The 21414-nt window shown below is 43.6% G+C and overlaps 2 protein-coding genes across 2 annotated transcripts in view; both read right to left on the bottom strand.

The window, feature by feature from the left end:
• The window catches only part of LOC138769369 (sialic acid-binding Ig-like lectin 16), a 67569-nt gene extending 48457 nt beyond the window's left edge, over positions 1-19112 (bottom strand). The window contains exons 1-2 of the mRNA XM_069947787.1: positions 18953-19112; positions 16622-16981 (exon numbers count right to left, since the gene is read on the bottom strand). Coding sequence (XP_069803888.1) covers positions 16622-16981; positions 18953-18995 — 403 coding nt within the window. The 5' untranslated portion in view covers positions 18996-19112. The remainder of the gene's footprint in view (positions 1-16621; positions 16982-18952) is intronic.
• Positions 4901-15736, bottom strand: LOC138769898 (uncharacterized). Its single transcript, XM_069948633.1, has 5 exons — positions 15682-15736; positions 14638-14901; positions 9799-9898; positions 9498-9612; positions 4901-5050 (listed from the first exon to the last, which is right to left on the bottom strand). The coding sequence occupies exons 1-5, from the start codon at positions 15734-15736 to the stop codon at positions 4901-4903; spliced, it is 684 nt and encodes a 227-aa protein (XP_069804734.1).
• Positions 19113-21414: the final 2302 nt, after the last annotated feature.

Here is a 21414-nt window from a genome sequence, read left to right as displayed (position 1 = left end):
GACCTATTGTATCCGGCGTAGACTCCATACTGAGTCGGGTTTCTATCTTCCTTGACCGTATATTCAGACCTCTGGTAGTTAAAGCACAATCATACTTACATGATACTACTGATTTCCTGAATAAGATTCGGGGGATCAAGTTATCTGACAAGACATTACTGGTGACCCTTGATATTACTAGTCTTTATACGTCAATAGATCATGAAAAAGGGATGAGAGCTATGTCGGACATCTTGTGTGAATTGGGACATACCGCTAAAGTGAATGATTTCTTACTGCGGTTGTTAGAACTGGTATTAACTAACAATTATTTTGCCTTTAATGATCAGCTGTATCTACAATTGCGGGGCGTGGCGATGGGTGCCAATGTGGCACCCACGTACGCAAATCTGGTAATGGCAAAGTTGGAAGAGGATTTCGTCTATGTGGCCCCCAGGTATAGCCAAGTGCTTGCCTGGTGGCGCTACATAGACGACATCTTCATGGTGTGGCAAGGTGACAGCGACACTCTGATGGAGTTTGTCACCTACCTCAATCAGGTTGATGAACATATAAAATTTACTGTGGCATTTGATAGCTGTAAAATCAATTATTTGGATGTGGAAGTAAGCAGGACACACAATGGGTTAACAGCGGGGTTGTACAGGAAACCCACTGATTGTAATAATATGTTACATTTTCAGAGTTGTCACCCTAGTAGAATGATTGCCTCACTTCCTTTTTCACAGATGATTCGGGCCAGGAGGATTATTGAGGATGAGAACGAATTGGAGGTTGCACTTAATAGAATGGAATCAGAATTCTTTGATAGAGGGTATCCCAAGACACTGGTGCATGAGTGCACCTCTAAAATTAAATCTTTACAGAGGGAGGACCTCTTGGTTAAAAAGAATAGGAAGCAGCTTAACAGGATCCCTTTTGTAAGCACATACAGTCATTTCTCTCCTCAAATAAATAGGATTATTCAAAAGCACTGGCACATAATAAGGGACAGTCACAATGCAGTAATGGAACTCAAAAATCCACCTTTACCCTCATATAGGAGATGTAGCAATCTGAAGGATCGTCTAGTTAAGACAGATGTGGTACAAAGAAAGAAGGACACACAAACCTATTTTGGGGGAAAGAAAATGGGATGTTTTCCATGTATTAATTGTGTGAACTGTAGACATGTGATCAAAACTGACCAGTTTGTGCACCCTGTGACAAGAAAAGTATATCCAGTACGTCATTATTTAACTTGCACTTCTAATTGGGTTATATATATCCTTATCTGTCCTTGTAACAAGTTCTATGTGGGAGAGACCACCCTAGAGTTCAGGGTACGTCTAACCCAACATAGGTATTCAATTCGTAAGCAACGTTTAGACTTACCTGTGTCGAGTCATTTTTCACAGGCTGGTCATACGGAACGTGACCTAAAATGTATAATCTTTGATCAGGTGGATCAACCGATGAGAGGGGGAGATAGAAGGATGCTCCTCAAAAAGAGGGAACTAATGTGGATATATGAATTGGAGGCACTGGGCCCGGCTGGGCTCAATGTAGATTATAAAGTACATGCAAATATGTTTAAATAATTACCATGAAAGCGGTATGTATAGGTGTGGGGTTTGCTAGCAGCTGCTGATATTCGGACCAGTTCCTGAGTGATCTAGGAATGAACAATAATTGGGTTAATTATAATTAATATTTTCTTTTTTTAAAAAAATATAACATATGGATTATAAAAAAAATATATGGAAAAAAAATAACGTTACTGATACTGTTCATTGTATTTTACAGAAACAAAAGTATGCGGTGGCTGGATAGTCAAGAAGTGTAAGACGGACCTGCTTGTATCACTTTCTTTTGTTAAAACCATTACATCTTGCTCCCAGTTTGGCCAGTGTTCAGACCTAGGAAATGCGAGGTTGCGGGATACGCCCGGAGGGGCTTGGAGATCGGGAAAGGGTAAGTTACTGTGCACACTGCGGCGTTAAACCCGCGGTTAGAGCCGGTATCTTGCTCACCGGAGGAGTGGATCTCGGGAGTGGGGTCTCTCTACCGGTTCCTGACTCAAGGACAACCAAGCTAAACCAGGAGTCTGTTCACACGGAATTAAGGCAACCTTGGCTCTGTAATTTATTTGGAGCCGCAAGGTTAAGGTGTACATACCTTGGGAGAAGTTTATACGCATTCAAGCATTCAAGAGAGGATTGTCTTACTGAAATATTGACTATTCCAGACCACGTATCATGTTCTTTATTATGTATATATACTTTATCTAATATTGTGAATGGACTTTAATATTTACAAGCTTACTATTATATAAATATTCACTATCACTTGCTGGTGTTAGAGTGGACTCTGTGGAGAACTACTCCTTATCATCTATGTTGGATATACCCTCACGGGTTAATGGACTTGGACACTGAAATTACTCTGAACACATGACATGCTTTTGTCTAAACCAATCACTGTCTTGTATTTTTTTCACATGTGTATTTAAACCCACTGATTTGTTCACATACCGTGCTTGAAAATGGCGAGGTCTAATCGCTGAAACGTTGCTCCTGGTATTTATGTGCTGCACTTGATTATTTTTTGAAGATTTGATGGAATAAAACAACACTTTTTTGCACGATATCATTTTGAGTGCTGTGGACTATCTATTACCTACCTACTACGTCCTTGGTCAGGACTTGATCCGCTGGCACCACGAGACATTGGAGTGCTGCTGAACTATCTTCTACATATATATATATATATATATATATATATATATATACATACAGTGGTACCTTGGTTTAAGAGTAACTTCGTTTAAGAGCGTTTTGGTTTAAGAGCTCACAGTTTTTCAAAATTGTGACTTGGTTTAAGAACATTGCTTTGGTTTAAGAACTTCCTGTATCGGGTGGGAGCGCAAGTGGAGAAGGGGCATGGCCTGCATAGCGGGGTCTACAGCACTGTACTCTAAACACCTTCCAAATCATAGCAGATCCCCTTCAGGCTGGGGCTTACATCAGGGGACAGGACTGTGGAGGTAATCTCTCCATAGCTGTAACCCCTCTCTCCCCGGACAGAGAGTGCTGCATGTATGTGCCCACATCTGCCCCGCTCATTCCTTCATGCTCCCTGCAGTCTCTGTCAGCCCTTGTGTTTCCCATCCTCTCCATTACTGTACAGTACAGAATAATATATATATTTGGGGTGCGGAACCAATTGTCTGCATTTACATGATTTCTTATAGGAAAATTTGCTTTGGTTTAAGAGTGGATTTGGATTACAAGCACGGTCCTGGAACGAATTATGCTCATAATCCAAGGCACCACTGTGTGTGTATATATATATATATATATATATATATATATACACAAACACACACAACAATAGCATCACTTGGTCGTGAAAGGAGGGGGGGGGGCCCAAGTTGGCCTCTCGCACCAGGGCCCAGGAGACATTAGCTACGCCCCTGCCGGCAACCCTTTTGTTCAGTCATAGATAAGTCGCAGCATTCCCGAGTATGAGGACAGCGGCAGGCAGGTGACATAACTGACGGCCAAACAATCATTTGGCCGTCACTTATTGAAGGTGTATGGGGGCCTTTAAGCATCATTTTGATCAGAGCCAGACACTTAGGGGGACATTTATGAAGTCCGGCGTTTTCTGCGCCGGACTTAAAAATGCCCCCGCAGCTCTGGCGATACGGAGATTTATGTAGAGGCGGACTGCCTCTACATAAATCCTGTGCGCGCCGGTGCGCACAGCCGAAAACCTACGCCAGCTGAGGACTGGAGTAGGTTTTCGGCGTAACTTTTTGGGTACAAACCCACACACCGTATACGCAGCAGATACGCAACAAATACGCAGCAGATTTGATGGTGAAGATTTGATGCTGTGTTCAGTTATTTAGATCTAATCTGCTGCGTATTTGCTGTGTATTGCAGCAGTAAATACGCTGAGTACACGGTGTGTGGGTTTATACCCTAACAGAAAAAGATAATGAATCGCTCGGACTATGAGTCCACGCCCCCGTTCCGCCCCCTCCACACACCCTCCCCGCCCCCCGGCGTACCCGGCGGAAAGTGCCATTTTGCATATATTTTATTCGCAAAATGGCCGTTTTGCGAATAAGATATTCGCAAAACGGCACTTTCTGCCGAAAATCAAAGATACGCCAAATGATACATGTCCCCCATTATCTTTTTTTCTAGTCTGTTTCTATTTTTCTAATCTGTACATAATTTTTATTTTATTTCATTATTTGTACTTTATTATGAGTTTCAGCCATCTTATCTGAGCTTTTTAAGCTGCAGTTAGAAATATGCCTAACAGCAGTGAAATAGACAACAATAGACAGGACTCATCCCATTGATGTGAACTAGGAACATTACTAATCATAGTCTGTGACCTCTGAAGAGGGGGGGAGGGAGGGGAAGGCTGAGCTGTGAGCTTTATTTATTGACATTTCACCTTGGGCCAGATTGGATCCACTTTTTTCCCCTCAATATTTAAATCCCAAATGAAATATTTAAATATTGTTGCTTTTATATCCGATTCGGCCTATTATCACTCTATGTAATAGAAACAACGATCAGCCGATGAAAGGATCGGGAGGCTGCGGAGCACAGAAGAGAAGACTGGGAGTGGGGAGAGGTAAGGTATCAGATGTTTGGACAAGGGCTTCATGGACATCGCTAATGATGTCCATGCAGCCCTTACTGACCAATTTTTGGGCCGTCTAATAGGTTTTGTCTATTAGGTCTCATTTACTAAAATGATCAAGCACATTTGCAGGGCAAAACATTAGCAGATACTGTATCAGTTGCTTCTAATCAGATTTAAACTTTATAAAAACAATATTAATTACACTAAATCCATTAAACATGATGGGAGTTTATAGTATCCTGGGTTCAGTCTATTTCCTCTTTATTTCTGCATATTCTGTTTTAGGCTGATGTCTTGGCACTTTGGAGGCTTTCGCAGCAGTACTGATAGTAGAATATAAGACATCATCCTGCCCCGATGTGACGTCACATGAATCCATTGGTCTATAGTCGGTTTCATTCTGTGCAATAAAAACTAATTATTTATAAAATATTGGATCATTATGATTTCAAACATCACATAGGTGTAAACTAAAATATAACCTTTACTGATATGATAAAACACACCCAAAATATATAAGAGCTCAATCCAGCTGGGCGCACATACAGGTCAATACCTAACCTATGGTCTCATGCTGCGGCTACTTAAGGGCCCTATTACACGGGACAATTATCGTGCGAAAAAAACGTTATATTGTTTGAATTTAAACGATAATCGTTCTGTGTAAATCGAAAAATCATTCTTATGTCGTTGATTTAGATCTGAATCTAAATTAATCGTTTGCTAATTGTTCACTGTAATTCCACATTCGTGGCTCCGTGTAATAGGACCCTAACACACAGATGGGATTGAGGGGGAGGGGGCATATCAATGGGTCTAGTGAGCTCTGTCCCTGCTGTGGGAGTAGAGGGAGTATACTTTCTGAGCCTAGGCAGAGTGTATGCCCTACCCCACACTGGAACCTGCCCCTTCCCATTAAACCCTAATGCCTAGAGTAGTATCGCCGCTGGGTGTTATATACCACCTTAGGCTATGTTCACACTACGTATATGTCCGGCCGTAGTTTTTACGTGGCCGGACATGTGCGGCTGAAACTACGGCCGTGTGAAAATAGACATGCGGTCAAATCTTTAGAAAGTGATGCAAACACCTCTGGAATGCATCTGGGAAAGCAGAGCAACAGTATTACAGGAATCGGCATTACGGGGTTAGCGATCCTCTGCAATGCCGATGCCTCTAATGGTTAATATATTAAATTAATAAAACATATTTTCGTTGTAATAAAGTCACTTTTGTTGTTCAATAATTTAATTCTAACGAATCCATCATTGTGCAATTAAATATACTGTTAAAATATATATATATATATATATATATATATATATCAATAAATGTATATTTCTATATATATTTATTTTTTTACAGTATATTTAATTGCACAAGTATGGATTAGTTTAAATTAAATTATTGAACAACGAAATTAATTTTATTACAACAAAAATGTGTTTTATTGATTAAATATTAATTAGTACAGGAAGCTCCATTAAGCCGTTAATTCATATTCCCGGTAAATAGAGCATTCTGTACTAATCAATACTTTACTTTAATTAAAACATCAAATGTTTCTTCTAATTATGTTATCACAATAGCATTATTAGAAGAAACATTTTGAATCATATGTGCGATCAGCTGATCAGCTGATCGCACATATAAAAAGCCGTCCGCAGCACAGTAACTTCATTGTGCCGGCGGACGGCAAGGAGACAAGATGGAAGAGAGAAGAGCAAGACATCGGAGAGTGAGTATAAAGCTCTCCCCACCCCCTCCCCAGCTCTGCACCCATCCCAGCAAGGAAGGGGGGTCACTTAACCCCTTCCTTGCTGGGATGGGTGCAGTCTGACATCAGTCTGGCCCCCAAGGGGTTAAGGGGGATGCAATACATCCTCCCTTAACCCCTTGGGGGCCAGACTGTAAGCAGCGATCTGTAAAGATGATGCATACTGTAAGGTGCACAACACCGCTCACAATGATGGGTGTTGTGCTCCTGTTTGTGTGTTTTTTGTGTGTTTCTCCCTTTTTGTTTTTCAGATATCGGTATCCTGTGGATTACGTCTGATTCGATGGACTACGACGATGACCAGCGGTTGTTGTGTTTTTTTTTTTATAAAATGGTCAATAAGGGGTGTGGGGGTGTTTTTATTTGAATACAAACAGTAACTGTGATCTGCACAGTTTTTTGCTGTGTTAAAAAAAAATCTCCATTTTAGCTAAATTATTAATTTATTTTGTACTCGCTTTATTAGTATATAGAGCTTGGGAGATGGGTGAAAGGCAGCCCTAGCATTATTTTCAGCTTTTAAATGGACTTTCACCACAGATAATGAGGCCCAGGCATCCTCTTGGTCAGTCTGGTGAGGCCCAGGCATTGCCTTGGTCTGTTGGGTGAGGCTCCAGTAGAAAAAGTTTGAGAAGCACTGGTTTAGATGGTAGGAACGTGAGGCTAAAACTGTAAGCCAATCAACAGGCTAACATAGTGATACTAAGTCAATGAAATCCTAAAGAATAGACAAAACATAGATACAATGATAGGTAAATGACCTTATTATAACTCCACTTCCTGGATATAGAAAATCAAAATGATGCAAGAAATTACAAACTAGTAGCCACAAATATATAAGAATAAATCAATACCCCCTCCGCCATCCCTATGCAGTGTATCCTCAGGGGATGGAAAAGGCCAGAAAAGGCAGCAGATTTGAGGTACAGATGTGCCACTTTAAAGATGTCACCAGGAAGCTCTGTCCCCTATGATGAAGCTAAGTATATAGTGTACAGGGCCAAATTAAATATACCTCTCTGACGCTCCATAGGTGCAGGGCGTCAGATAAACAGGGCAATGGAGCAATCAGATGTTGTTTCTTTAACTCTGATATCCAGTCAAAAAAAAAAACCTCACCACTCTATAATATGGAGACCAAGAGTGCATCAACTACTATGAGTGCGCTCCATCCAAACTGCATGCGCCAGATGAAACCTCGCTATCATGCAAAACACCTTCTGCCAAAATGAGGCTTGGAGCACACATCAAGGCTATGTTCACGCACTGTAAGAGACTGCAATGACCGGTCTCTGAAAAGATCATCCCGGCCGGTACTGCAGATAATCTTTTCAGAGACCGGCCTGCGGCCGGAGCCGCTCGCTCCATAGTGTGCACTGACAGGGTTTTCTGCGTTCCCTATTCACTGAATAGTGGCCGCAGAAAACAGACATATCAGTTTTCTACAGCGCCGCGAGAGAACTCGGCCGGAGCGTATACACTCACCAGCCACTTTATTAGGTACACCATGCTAGTAACGGGCGGTCTTCTTCTGCTGTAGCCCATCTGCCTCAAAGTTGGCCGTACTGTGCGTTCAGAGATGCTCTTCTGCCTACCTTGGTTGTAACGGTTGGCTATTTCTATCACTGTTGCCTTTCTATCAGCTGGAACCAGTCTGCCCATTCTCCTCTGACCTCTGGCATCAACAAGGCATTTCCGCCCACAGAACTGCCGCTCACTGGATGTTTTTTCTTTTTTGGACCATTCACTGTAAACCCTAGAGATGGTTGTGTGTGAAAATCCCAGTAGATCAGCAGTTTCTGAAATACTCAGACCAGCCCTTCTGGCACCAACAACCATGCCACGTTCAAAGGCACTCAAATCACCTTTCTTCCCCATACTGATGCTCGGTTTGAACTGCAGGAGATTGTCTTGACCATGTCTAAATGCTTAATGCACTGAGTTGCCACCATGTGATTGGCTGATTAGAAATTAAGTGGTAACGTGCAGTTGGACAGGTGTACCTAATAAAGTGGCCGGTGAGTGTAGTATGTTTATACGGAGAAAAGTGATGGCTGAATGGCACTGTGCTGACTTCAAGTCAATTGGCTTCCAGCCGGTGGGTACACGTCCTTGGTAGTCGACCCCCGACTCCACAGGATAGAAAATCAGAAACAGGCAGACAACACTCCAATCAAGTGGATATGTGCAAGTTTATTCACCCGTGTACTAACTGCTTTACGTACACAGGTGAATAAACTTGCACATATTCACTTGATTGGAGTGCCGTCTGCTTGTTTCTGATTTTCTACCATGTGTATACGATACTATCGGGATTCCATAGAGGCCAGGTAACATATATTTTTGTATTAATTGGTTTTATGAAAATATACGTAGTGTAAACATAGCCCAAAGCTGCGCATATCAGATATTGGAGCCAACCTAAGGCTTGGTACGCATGTCGTGGCAAGATATACTGTAGGTTTGATGCACAAGTCAGTGCCGCACATGTGCAGAGAGGCTCAACACCCAGAGTATCAGTAATAGTAACACCCAAATTTTTAGACCTGGGCTACGCAGAGTAACGTTAACGTTTGATTACTGTGTCACAAAAATTCTCAATGTAGTCCAGTCCTTATTCTTGCATTTCCAGGAGGAATAAAAGAGGAAGTGTACAAAACAGATTTTTAACTAAAGATGTCACATTAATATGCATAGGGATGGCAACACAGATGAAGGCAGTGGGTGGGCCGGGGGAAGGAGGGCCCACCAACCGTCCATCCGTGTCGCCATCCAAAGTTTAGTAAGCTACTAAGCTCTTGGGGCTACACTGTTTGCACAACTCCCATTAAAGTGAATGAAAGTTATGCAAATTTTGCAACTCCCCAACTTCACCCGGGGTCCCAAACAAGTTGTAGGGGTCAGGGAGCCATCTTTAGGAGATAGGAAAACACTTTAAATTCAAGGAAAAGTGAAAGGGGGACACGTCTATAGAGAGACATATAGTGCAGGGATAGATGCTAACTTGGTGAATGTTACTGCTGCACATGAAGTACAGAAGTTTCTTACACATTGTGATTACTCCACGTACCTCAGCTTTTTCGTCAGGCTTGGTTTCATTTCTGCACTTCTCATACGTTGGTGATTCCTCAAAGACAATCTCTTCTGTCGCTCTCACATATGTTTTCTGCCCTGTCATTTTTTTCCTACAATTAAGTCAAGTGATGTATAAATGATATATTATATACTGTATAGTGCATGTTCTGGGGATTTTAGGTAAAAATTTGCATTTTTTCATGCATTAAAACCAATGGAAACACGATATTAAATAGGCTTGTTCATGAATTAACAATTGCGTAAGGCTGGATATTACAATGCATTTGGATTCTCACCTTATAATAAAGATGTACAGAAGAAAGATTTGAATGATTGAAAAGACAATACATATTCCAGATACAAATCCAATTGCCACAGTACAGTGGGAGTTCATATCTGTGGAAGAAGAAAAAATAATTATCTAGATCCTTTGCAATTATTAGCACTTAAAATGGCACAAGTGCCTGCCAGGTGGGGAAACTTGGTAGAGAAATGTTCATGGCATTCATATTCCTGGGAACCACTCTGTACGCAACAGAGAATAGAAAACAAAAAAAATAGATAAAAACTCTCCCTCTCCACACAACCATGTGGAAAAGAAGAACCATTGGAAAGAGAGCAAAGAAACAGACACAGGCCTGAGCCTGTTCTCCTACCACCTGTCCCACATAAGGAGAGAAAAAAATGCAGGGAGGCTAGGTCAGCATAGGGCCTTATAGGCGGGGCAATTAACTCTTTATTGCTTGTTATCATCTGTGCTATCATTGCAAGAAGATATAATCTTCCCCATTATGTGCTGCTGCTTAGGACGTAGGGGAAACTGCTGTTAGAAACTTTTGGTTATAGTTGAATAACACCTCTAACCCCTCTTGTATGGCGCAATGCTGCCATCTTGGCTGTATCAATGCTGGCTCAGGCTGCAGCCGATGTTTAGATGTGGCTGGAGCTGGAGGATAAATAGGGGGATGGCAGCTGGAGGATAAATAGGGGGATGGGATGTAGCTGAGGGTTCTGTGTGGGTACAAAGTGATTGGCTATGCGGAGGGAAGACCTGGGGGAGGTATAAGGTGACTAGATGGGTTGGAGTTATGGGTATAAATAGGGTTTAGGTAAGGCTGGGCAGGGACAAGGCAATTTTCAGATGCAATTAAAGGAATCCCTAGGTTACTATATAGAGGGAAGGAGTGACCAGGGTGACAGGAGTGTGCAGCAGTGCTGGGGGAATATATGTCAGCCCTGGAGCTCCTGAACAGTGAGACCCATCTCCAGGACCTACTGGTGGGCCAGCCAGGGCCGTTTTAATACATTGGTGGGCCCAGTGCACAGCCCTCAAGAGTGCCCCCCCCCCTTCCCTTCGGCACATTGTATAATGTACTGAATTTGCCCCCACACTGTATCAAGAGCCCCAATACATACAGTAGTTACCTTATAACCCTATTTCCACCATACAGTGATTACATATTACATAAAAACTGCACTAAACAAAACAGAAAGATATCACCAATGATACCATTACATAATACCGCCACACCATGACCCCTAACACTACAACCCTATAACAGAGTGCAGTTACATCCAGTGACTCACCGGGGGCGTCTTCTCCGATCAGAGTCTGTCACCTTTTCTTTTTCTCTCCATCCAGCCTGGGCCACCTTGAAGTCTTCTCCTGGCTGTGAATCTTCTCTCCAGAATCTGCCAGAGAAATATTTTAGGCTCCAACACATACAGTAGTTAGGTCCCTTGTACCCCTATACAGTAGTTACACCCCTCTGTACCCCTACATAGTTACACCCCTCTGTGTCTCCATAGTTTTAAGGTGTCCCTGTAGTATATAGACCCTCATGTGCTCCTCCAGTTATATACAGCCCTCCTGTGCGCTCCCCCATTAGTATATAGCCCCCCTGTGCACTCTCCCCAGTAGTATATAGCCCCCCTGTTCTCTCCCCCAATAGTATATAGCCCCCCATGTGGTCTCCCCAATAGTATATAGCCCCCCATGTGCTCTCCCCAATAGTATATAGCCCCCCCTGTGCTCTCCAATAGTATATAGCCCCCCTACGCTCTCCCCAATAGTATATAGCCCCCCTGTGCTCTCCCCAATATATAGCCCCACTGTGCTCTCCCCCATAGTATATAGACCCCTGTGCTCCCCAATAGTATATAGCCCCCTGTGCTCCCCAATAGTATATAGCTCCCCTGTGCTCCCCAATAGTATATAGCTCCCCTGTGCTCCCCCATAGTATATAGCCCCCTGTGCTCCCCAATAGCATATGCGCCCCCCCATAGTATATAGCCCCCTGTGCTCCCCCATAGTATATAGCCCCCTGTGCTCCCCCATAGTATATAGATCCCCTGTGCTCCCCCATAGTATATAGCCCCCTGTGCTCCCCCATAGTATATAGCCCCCTGTGCTCCCCAATAGTATATGCGCTCCCCCTCCCATATAATATTGAAAAAAACAAACACTTTTACTCACCTAGGTCCACGCGTTCCTCTTCTCTTCCCTCTTGTGGCCGCACTTCCTGCGGTCACAAGAGGCTGCACTCCCCTTACCCTCACGCCGACGCTCCAGTGACGTCGGGCGCTAGAGGGAGAGTGCGGCCTCTTGTGACCACAGGAAGTGCGACCACAAGAGTGACTGACAGGGAGGGAGCCAATGGCTTTCTCTCTGTCAGTATCGCTGCTGCTGAAGCGCCGCAGCGGGCGGGCGGGGGCAGCGGCGGACGTGCACCGTGTGCCCTCTGGTTAAAGCGGCCCTGGGGCCAGCCTGGGTCTGTTGGCAGCTACTGGCCTCTAGGTATGGCCAGAAACCTCCATTTGGTTCCTAGAATACTGGCTATGAATATATAGCAAATTCTCTCTATTATCTAGGAAATTGATGCCTTTCCTCAGAAGCTGGACTAGGGTTTGAGCCTTAAGGGTGCCCCTTTAACCCCTGCGCTGCCGCCGGCAGCCCGCAGCTTACAGCCCCGGCCCCCTTAAACCCCCGCACCGCCCACATGCCCGATTGCCGTCCCGCCCCCCCCCCCCCACATGCCCGATCGCTGCCCCGCCCGCACATCCAATCGCAGCCTCGGCCCCGAGCATACATCAACTGCTCGGGCCGTGGCTGTGTGATGCTCCCGGCTCCCCTCTCTGCCCATCAGTATCAGTGCTGCCGTGAAGGGGAGCCAGGAGCATCACACAGCCACGGCCTGAGCAGGTGATGTATGCTCAGGGCCGGGGCTGCGATCGGGCCCACGGGGGGCGTGTATGGGACCCAATGAGCTTCACAGTACAGGATCCGCAGCTGATTTCGCTGCAAACTCGCAGCATGAAAATCCACTGCGGATCCTGTAGGTGTGAACGCACTCTAAGACAGTTTGACCTTTAACAGAAGTCGTCGGCTTCAAGTGGTCCTGTGTTACAATAGCCTATCTGGGCCTAATCCCCCCAAAAAGCTACATCTGGTATCCCACTCTGTCTCTTCCTCTAAACTCTCTCATGCTATTCGCAGCTACTTTACAATCAGTCCTGGGTATATACGGGGCTAATAAACATAACTCCTCCCTACTCTAACTTCTCCCTAACATCTAATACTAGTAGTGCTATAAAAAAGTCAGTAGAAAGCAGTGTTGACTAACAAATGAGATGTTAGTGTCAGCCTTTAGTTTAAGCCTTTACCTGCCGGGCAGGTATACTGATACTGCAGAATAATGTGCCATCTGAAGCCTGGCCAGATAGTGGTGCAGAAAGACGGTATCTCATGCTTCCATGTGCCAACCACATATGTGATGGTTTGTTGGTTGGTAGACTGGAATGGGCCACATTGGTGTTATAATGCAGGAACTTGCTTTAGCTGGCCTACTATCCCCAAAGTTCGTTAACCTCCTGGAGTGGTCACTTGGGCACTTGTCACAGTAACCTAGAGTGGTAGTAGACCCACCCGAGTAGTTGGTACCACCACTCACAAAAAGGGGAGATAACCCAAGTATACAGTGGTGTGTGTGTTGGAGCAAGTGCTAACAGAGTAGACCAGAGTCCTATGTGTTTAGTCAAAAAATAGAACACTTTACTGAAGGAGTGTTCGGATTCAACAGTACACGTGATACAATAGCACAAATCTTGACTTGAGTGGTAACACAGAGGTAAACAGTGCTTGTAATCATAGAAGGTGCTTTGTAGAGAGAAGAGGAGAGGAGTTGCCAGAGGAGCCCTGTCCAATGTAGTGAATGTGCTTGCCGGAACAAGTGTAGAAGTGGAGATAAGAAGGTACTCACAGATGCCAGTTGTGGCTCTGAACCACCTTATGCCCCCTAATTGCAAGATACCCATCCTAGGTGGGTAATACGAGCCCCAGTCATCGGTTTTCTGGGTGTAGTAGGCTTTCAAGACTTCTCAGCCATCCTGTGCTGCGCAGTAGGATAAGTAGACCTTTTCCCTGGTAGCTTTGTCCTACTGGGGTCAGTTCCTCTTGTTTCAGGAGACTGCCCTGCACTTTAGAGAGGTTCCTGGCATGGGCAAGGGTTATCCTAGGTGGCTTCTCTCGCCCTAAGGTGAGCTTAGTGCTGCATAATTGCTGTAGTGTATAGTAGGATAACTTTGTAAGGAGCTAGCATCTCACATGTCTGTCCACTTGGACCTCCAACTACTAACTCTCTGTCAGGGGTCCTGGCCAAGTCAGGCCCTGGCTTATCTTCTGCAGGGACAAGTTGGTTTGGTGTCCTCTCCCTTTAAAAACTAGGTAAAGACTGAACTCTGGTGGGGCTGACTGTGTGTGAGAAAGAAGAGACAGGAAAGGACAGAAACAGACAATCACCTGTAATTGGTTAACAAAATAACATATAACATTAACCCTTGGCTCTTCAGTTGTGCAGCAGGTGTAGCTAAACAGTGGTGACACCTAGTGGGGGAAACAAAATACATGTCCCACTTGTCAACCTGAGAGAGTGACTTACTCAGGTGCTCTAGACTGCACCAGTGGTGGGACACCACATGTACACATTCACAATTGTATACGATGAGTAAAATTGTGCAGGATTCATCCCATAAGAAATAGGTTCTGGTAGTAAGTGGTTAGTGTAGACTCTAGATCTATTGGATCTGCTTGGCCTCTACAACCCTGAAGAAAGAAGTTTAGTCTTATACACACTTACAGCAGACATTAAGAAGAATGGTTTTCTTAGTTGTGTTCCCCCCGGAGGTTGTCATCTCACATGTGATGGTTTTCTGGTGATCATCTAGAGATGGGATAAATATTATAGTAGATGAAGTCTTCCAGATGCCGGACACATCGCTCTTCTTCCATTGTATAACTAAGGATGTGGCAGAGCAGTTCCCAGGAGGAGAGCAGGTCACGGTCTTATCTATACCAGCAGTCACCGTCCCAAGATCTGATATCACTGGTTCTTCTCTGAGATCTACAAGATGAAGAACCAGTGAGATATAAGATGTATAATGAGCCATGTGAATATAACATCTTATACAAAGTATTGTATAGGAACAATTACATTTTAATATCCAGTATTCCAGTATCACTAGTGTCAAACTATTTGAGTTTGGCAACGTTCTCCGAACCAGAACGCATGGGAGTCCTGGAAAATATAGATATAGCATAGACCAGTGCTTCTCAATTCCAGTCCTCAGGCCCCACCAACAGGTCATGTTTTGAGGATTTCCTTAGTATTTCACAGGTGATATAATTGTACTGGAATTGAGAAGCACTGGCATAGACTATATCTATGTTCACCTGGAAGCCCTAGGTTGGTATCACACTTCTGCAGCCACAGGGAATGAAACGCTGAGTGTTCGGGTTTGGAGAACGTTGCCAAACTGGAAAAGTCCATATATATATATACTGTAAATTGCAATTTATATGGAGAGGTGGTTTTAAAGGATTAATTTAAGATTTAGGGGTATTTTCTTGTTTATTTATTTATTTATTTTTTTACTTGTTTGATTTACTTTTCTTCTCAAATATCCCATTTTAAGTTTGTTATTAATTGGGAAAAACTATTCTTTAATTTGATAGCCACAATTTGTCACAGGAAAATGTTAATGAAGCATTAAATATATCTAAATATGAATATTATATAGGAATAAAGGGAGGATACAAGTTAATCTATATCAGTTAGGGGTGTAATGCAACTTCGGTCCACCATGGAACGCGGGCATCAGAATAACCAGAACATTTACCTCACAATACTTAAAATAGAATGGGTCTACAGTCTGCAGATATGGCCAGAGCTGCCTCATGTTCCTGAAATTTGAAAGGGGTTGTCCAGCGCTACAAAAACATGGCCACTTTTCCCCCTACTGTTGTCTCCAGTTTAGGTGCGGTTTGCAATTAAGCTCCATTTATTTCAATGGAACTGAGTTTCAAAACCCCACCCAAACTGGAGACAACAGTAGGGGGAAAGTGGCCATGTTTTTGTAGCGCTGGATAACCCCTTTAAGGGCAGATCATTATAACACTAAAGTTTTTTTTTTTCAAGTGTTGTAGTATAACATGGTTCCAATAAGAAAACTTAGACATGGTTCATCTTCTCTATAATTACATTAAAGACAAGCAGGAAAATACAAAGGTTATAAAAAGACTTTAGCGACTACCTCCCCAAGTGACCCCTCCTCCCCTCAGTGGTTCCCCTCAGTGGTGCACATAGATGATGGCCCCATAACCAGGACTAGGACTGTTATACTGGAGAATTATAGATCTAGATTTTTTTTTACAAAGTTGCTTTTTTTATGTTTTTGTAACTTTTATTAATGTTATATGAGATGTATAGTCCAGTTACATATATATCACATATAGACCCCAGTGCAGGGGCGGATTAAGTTACCCATAGGCCCCGGGCTGTTCACTAAGCCTGGGCTACCCACTCCACTGTAACTATGGTAAAACTTGGTGCTAAGAGTAAAGGATAGATAATGTCATGATGCCCTGATTATTGCAAAACTGCGGTGAAAAGCAGGGATTTTTTTGTAAATCTATAGCCAGGAAACAGTACACCACTGAAAGTATAAGTCTTTTCGGGTGGCCATGGGCCCCCCAGGAGCTCAGGGCACGGGGCTACCGCCCGAAACTGAGCTATTATGATCCGCTACTGCCATCAGATGATCCTGCACATCACTCACACTTACCAGTCACTGTAATAGTGGTTTTCATATAATTATATTTCACTCTACTCTCTTTGCTTTCTTCAAATCTAAAGTAATACGTTCCCGTATCTTCCCTCCTGGCATCAGTTATGGTCAGGGTGCAGTCTCCAGTATCCGGATTTCCCTTCAGATAGAAGTTCGGTTTCTTCACAACACGAGATTTATCATTAGTGGCTACAATAAAAGTTGCACGGTAAGGTCTCCATAACCAGTATCCAGAGGAATTGCTGAATGTCTTTGTACTATTAGCAGTAAAGGTACAAGGAATGGTGACACAGAGACCCTCCTGGACACTGACACTGGGAGACACTTGGATAGAATAGCCAGCGAGACATGTGATACCTGTAGGAGAATAATAGACGGTGTTATTGCATATCAGGTGTTATATATTAGTAATAAACTGGGCTGCTTAAAGGGGTTATCCAGCGCTACACAAAATGGCCACTTTCTTCCAGAGACAGCACCACTCTTGTCTCCAGTTTGGGTGCAGGTTTTGTGACTCATTTCTATTGAAGTGAATGGAGCTTAATTGAAACCCTCACCTGAACTGGAGACAAGAGCGGTGCTGTCTCTGAAGGAAAGTGGCCATGTTTTTGTAGCACTGGATAACCACTTTAACTAAGGGTACTATTACACGGAACGATAATCGGCCGAATCTGCGCGATCGCTCCGTGTAATAAAGACAACGATCAGCCAATGATCGTTGTCATCGGCTGATCGTTGATATTGGTTTAGAACCTATAATTGTCGGGCGCCGACCGCGGATCGCTACATATAATAGCGGTGCATGGCCGGCGACTGACGATATACATTACCTATCCATGCTCCGGGGCTTCTCCTGCGGTTCGCTTCTCCCCGGGTCCCGCGGCGTGTGATTGGCTGAGCGGCCTGTCAGCTGACAGGCCGCTCTGAAGCTAGAGCATGCGGGACCCGGGGAGAAGCGGACTGCAGAAGCAGCCCTGGAGCATGGATAGGTAAAGTATATAGTTAAAGCAAGGGCTGCAAGGACATCGGTAACGATGTCCTTGCAGCCCTTGTTAAAAGATTAATGGGCCGTGTAATAGGCCCAGTAAACGAGCGCCGATCTGCTAGATCGGCGCTCATTTACTGGGCCTATTACACAGCCCATTACAGGTATTATGGGGCCCCCATCTGCCCGTGTATTACCACCCTAAGGTCTGAAGGAAATATTGAACCTGAGGAGATAGAGCTCCAAAGCTCACAGCAGGAGGAGCAGAGAGAGGAGTTTACTGTTGTTGTTGTTGTTGTCGCTACTGTTGTGGTGTTAGTAGTGATACAGGAACCTATCAAGGAACATCTTCTGCTTCCTCAGCCTTCAAAAATAAAAAATTAACATTTACCTTTAGCCACCACTAGAGGGAGCTCAGTACATAGAGATTTTTTCAGCTTCCATTAAGTTCTGTGGTAACTGTATACATCCATATACACAGAGCTCCCTCTAGTGTTGTCAGCTGTCCATTGGGTTTATAATTTGCTGCAGATAGAAGATTGGGATTTGCTGACATGACAATGTATTTTCAATATCTGGTAAATACATTGAAAAAAATGGTATTTAATCTAAAATACTTGGAAAAGTCTTGGAAAAAGTCCGATCTGGTGATCAGTCATCAGTAAGGTCCCCAGTGGTTTCTACTCACCCTGTCAATCATGAATGATCGATGTCCCTGTGTAGGCTACAGGTAGAGAGCTATCAGTGATAAACTACACTCAGCCCATTATAGTATGCACCCACTACAGTATACATTCAATACCTTTCACCAACAACGTTAAACGGGTATTCTCATCACAACAACTATATCTAAGACAGCAGGTCATTAAAAATTGAAGAAACTGTGCAATTGGTTCTATTCTTCTTATAAACTGTGTCATCCCTGCTATGCACTGTCATGGTTACAGTTGTTGTCTAGGTTCCCGACCATCTCTCTGTGTTATCGGTGGTGATCGAGCTGATGGCTCAATCACTACTCGGCTCCCCTGCCCTGCCACATTATCTGGTTACAGCCCCATGATCTGTCAGGACGGGGCTTGGCATAGCAGAGCTGAACACAGAACAGCAGAGGAGCACAGTACTGCTGGCCAGAACAACCAATGACTGTGGGGTGCCCCCCTTTCACCCAAACCAGGAAGTGAAACCTACTGGGAGCATTAAAAGGGGTTATTTTGGCAGCTGAGAATACCCCTTTAAGTACCAGTCTTTTCTGACCTTGTTTCAAAACAAGCTATATCCGTCCCCCTGAATGTGTTATTACAGTTCTGATGTATATCACCAGAATATCAGTATATTGTACTCACCTTTCCATAAGAGAGGGAGGATAACCACAAGACTGACCCACATGCTGCTGGGCTTTATCTGCCTCCTCCTGATACTGAGATGGATCCTGGGCTGAGATCAGGATGGATTGTAGATTCTATGGAACAAATAAAATGTAACTCTTTGTCTCTCTGATGATTAAATTAGATATATAAATGGCATAGGATGTCACTATTATTACATCATGTTACTGACATGGATTCCTTGTTTTCCCTTAATTGATACAATATCAGGCTATGTTCACACACTGTAAGAGACCAGCCGTTCCGTGACCCGGCCAGGTCACGGAATGGCCGGTCTCTGAAAAGATCATCCCGGCTGGTACAGCAGTACCAGCTGGATGATCTTTAGGGCCACGCACGCCCGCATCAGAACTCACCACTGCACACTATGGAGCAAGCAGCCGCAGCCGCTCACTCCATAGTGTGCACTGACAGGGTTTTATGCAGCCGCTATTCACTGAATAGTGGCCGCAGAAAACTGACATGTCAGTTTTCTACAGCGCTGCAAGAGATCCCGGCTGTAGCGTATACCATGTGTATGCGCTCCGGCTGGGATTCCATAGAGGCCAGGTAACGTATATATTTTGGTATTAATTACGGCTATTGTTGCAATGGGCAACAACGGACGTACTTTTATGAAAATATACGCTGTGTGAACATGGCCTTATAATGTTACAGAGTTCTCAGCCCTGTCTCTTTTAACTAATATTGCTCTTCCTCATGTACAGATTTGTTACATACAGATTTTTTTTGCAGCCACTAGATGGCGCTAACTGTAGACAGACACAGGTCCAGGTTTAATGAATGCTATGCTAGCTGTATAAATATGTCAATTACAATCATAACATAATAGAAACCATATAAAATTACATTTACTGAGTTTAATTCTGACATGACCTTTGTGATGAAGACCAAACAAAGTCAGCATAGATACAGCAGTCAGCCAAGGAAACTCAGTGCACTCACCTTATATACTGTAAAATCCTGTAAGTATAAGCCCTGGCAGCACTCACCTTGTATAGTATAAACCCTGGCAGCACTCACCTTGTATAGTATAAGCCCTGGCAGCACTCACCTTGTATAGTATAAGCCCTGGCAGCACTCACCTTGTATAGTATAAGCCCTGGCAGCACTCAACTTGTATAGTATAAACCCTGGCAGCACTCACCTTGTATAGTATAAGCCCTGACAGCACTCACCTTGTATAGTATAAGCCCTGGCAGCACTCACCTTGTATAGTATAAGCCCTGGCAGCACTCACCTTGTATAGTATAAGCCCTGGCAGCACTCAACTTGTATAGTATAAACCCTGGCAGCACTCACCTTGTATAGTATAAACCCTGGCAGCACTCACCTTGTATAGTATAAACCCTGGCAGCACTCACCTTGTATAGTATAAGCCCTGGCAGCACTCACCTTGTATAGTATAAACCCTGGCAGCACTCACCTTGTATAGTATAAGCCCTGACAGCACTCACCTTGTATAGTATAAGCCCTGGCAGCACTCACCTTGTATAGTATAAGCCCTGGCAGCACTCACCTTGTATAGTATAAGCCCTGGCAGCACTCACCTTGTATAGTATAAGCCCTGGCAGCACTCAACTTGTATAGTACAAACCCTGGCAGCACTCACCTTGTATAGTATAAACCCTGGCAGCACTCACCTTGTATAGTATAAGCCCTGGCAGCACTCACCTTGTATAGTATAAACCCTGGCAGCACTCACCTTGTATAGTAAAAGCACTGGCTGCCCGTCTGCGCTGTCACCTCCACACTGACAGCTTCTCACAAGGCTTCTCTAGTTTTGCTCACCACTAACCTTGCTCTTATTTTTTACTGTTAGTGCCGCCCGGTTATTCCTCCATCACTTCTTCTTTTTTATCTTTGCACTTGCTTTAGTGTTGTATATTAGTCATATTTTATTTATCTGCCAATAATCAGAGCCCGGCCATCATATTACATCTGTATTTTTGTACAAACCGTATTATTACACATACTTAACGATAAGGCTTAGCAAAGATAACTTTGGTCAGTATTTCTCTCAGTATTTTGGTCAGTATTTCTCTCAGTATTTTGGTCAGTATTTTTCTCAGTACTTTGGTCAGTATTTCTCTCAGTATTTTGGTCAGTATTTCTCTCATTACCTTGGTCAGTATTTTTTTCAGTATTTTGGTCAGTATTTCTCTTAGTATTTTGTTCAGTATTTCGCTCAGTACTTTGGTCAGTATTTCTCTCAGTATTTTGGTCAGTATTTCTGTCATTACCTTCGTCAGTATTTTGGTCAGTATTTGTCTCATTACCTTGGTCAGTATTTTTCTCAGTATTTTGGTCAATATTTCTCTCAGTATTTTGGTCAGTATTTCGCTCAGTACTTAGGTCAGTATTTCTCTCAATACCTTGGTCAGTATTTTTCTCAGTATTTTGTTCAGTATTTTGGTCAG

Source organism: Dendropsophus ebraccatus, chromosome 12, assembly GCF_027789765.1.
Source record: "Dendropsophus ebraccatus isolate aDenEbr1 chromosome 12, aDenEbr1.pat, whole genome shotgun sequence".
Taxonomy (NCBI): Eukaryota; Metazoa; Chordata; class Amphibia; order Anura; family Hylidae; genus Dendropsophus; species Dendropsophus ebraccatus.
The sequence above is the reverse complement of the archived record's forward strand: the minus strand, read 5'-3'. Positions and strand labels throughout refer to the sequence as shown.

Coding starts and splice junctions, on each gene's coding strand:
- LOC138769898 (XM_069948633.1), bottom strand. CDS start 15,736: ATGAGGCAGCTCTGGCCATATCTGCAGACTGTAGACCCATTCTATTTT. Junction 9,613..9,798: donor CTGTACATCTTTATTATAAG/GTGAGAATCCAA, acceptor ACTTAATTGTAG/GAAAAAAATGACAGGGCAGA. Junction 5,051..9,497: donor AGCCTGACGAAAAAGCTGAG/GTACGTGGAGTA, acceptor TTTATTGCACAG/AATGAAACCGACTATAGACC.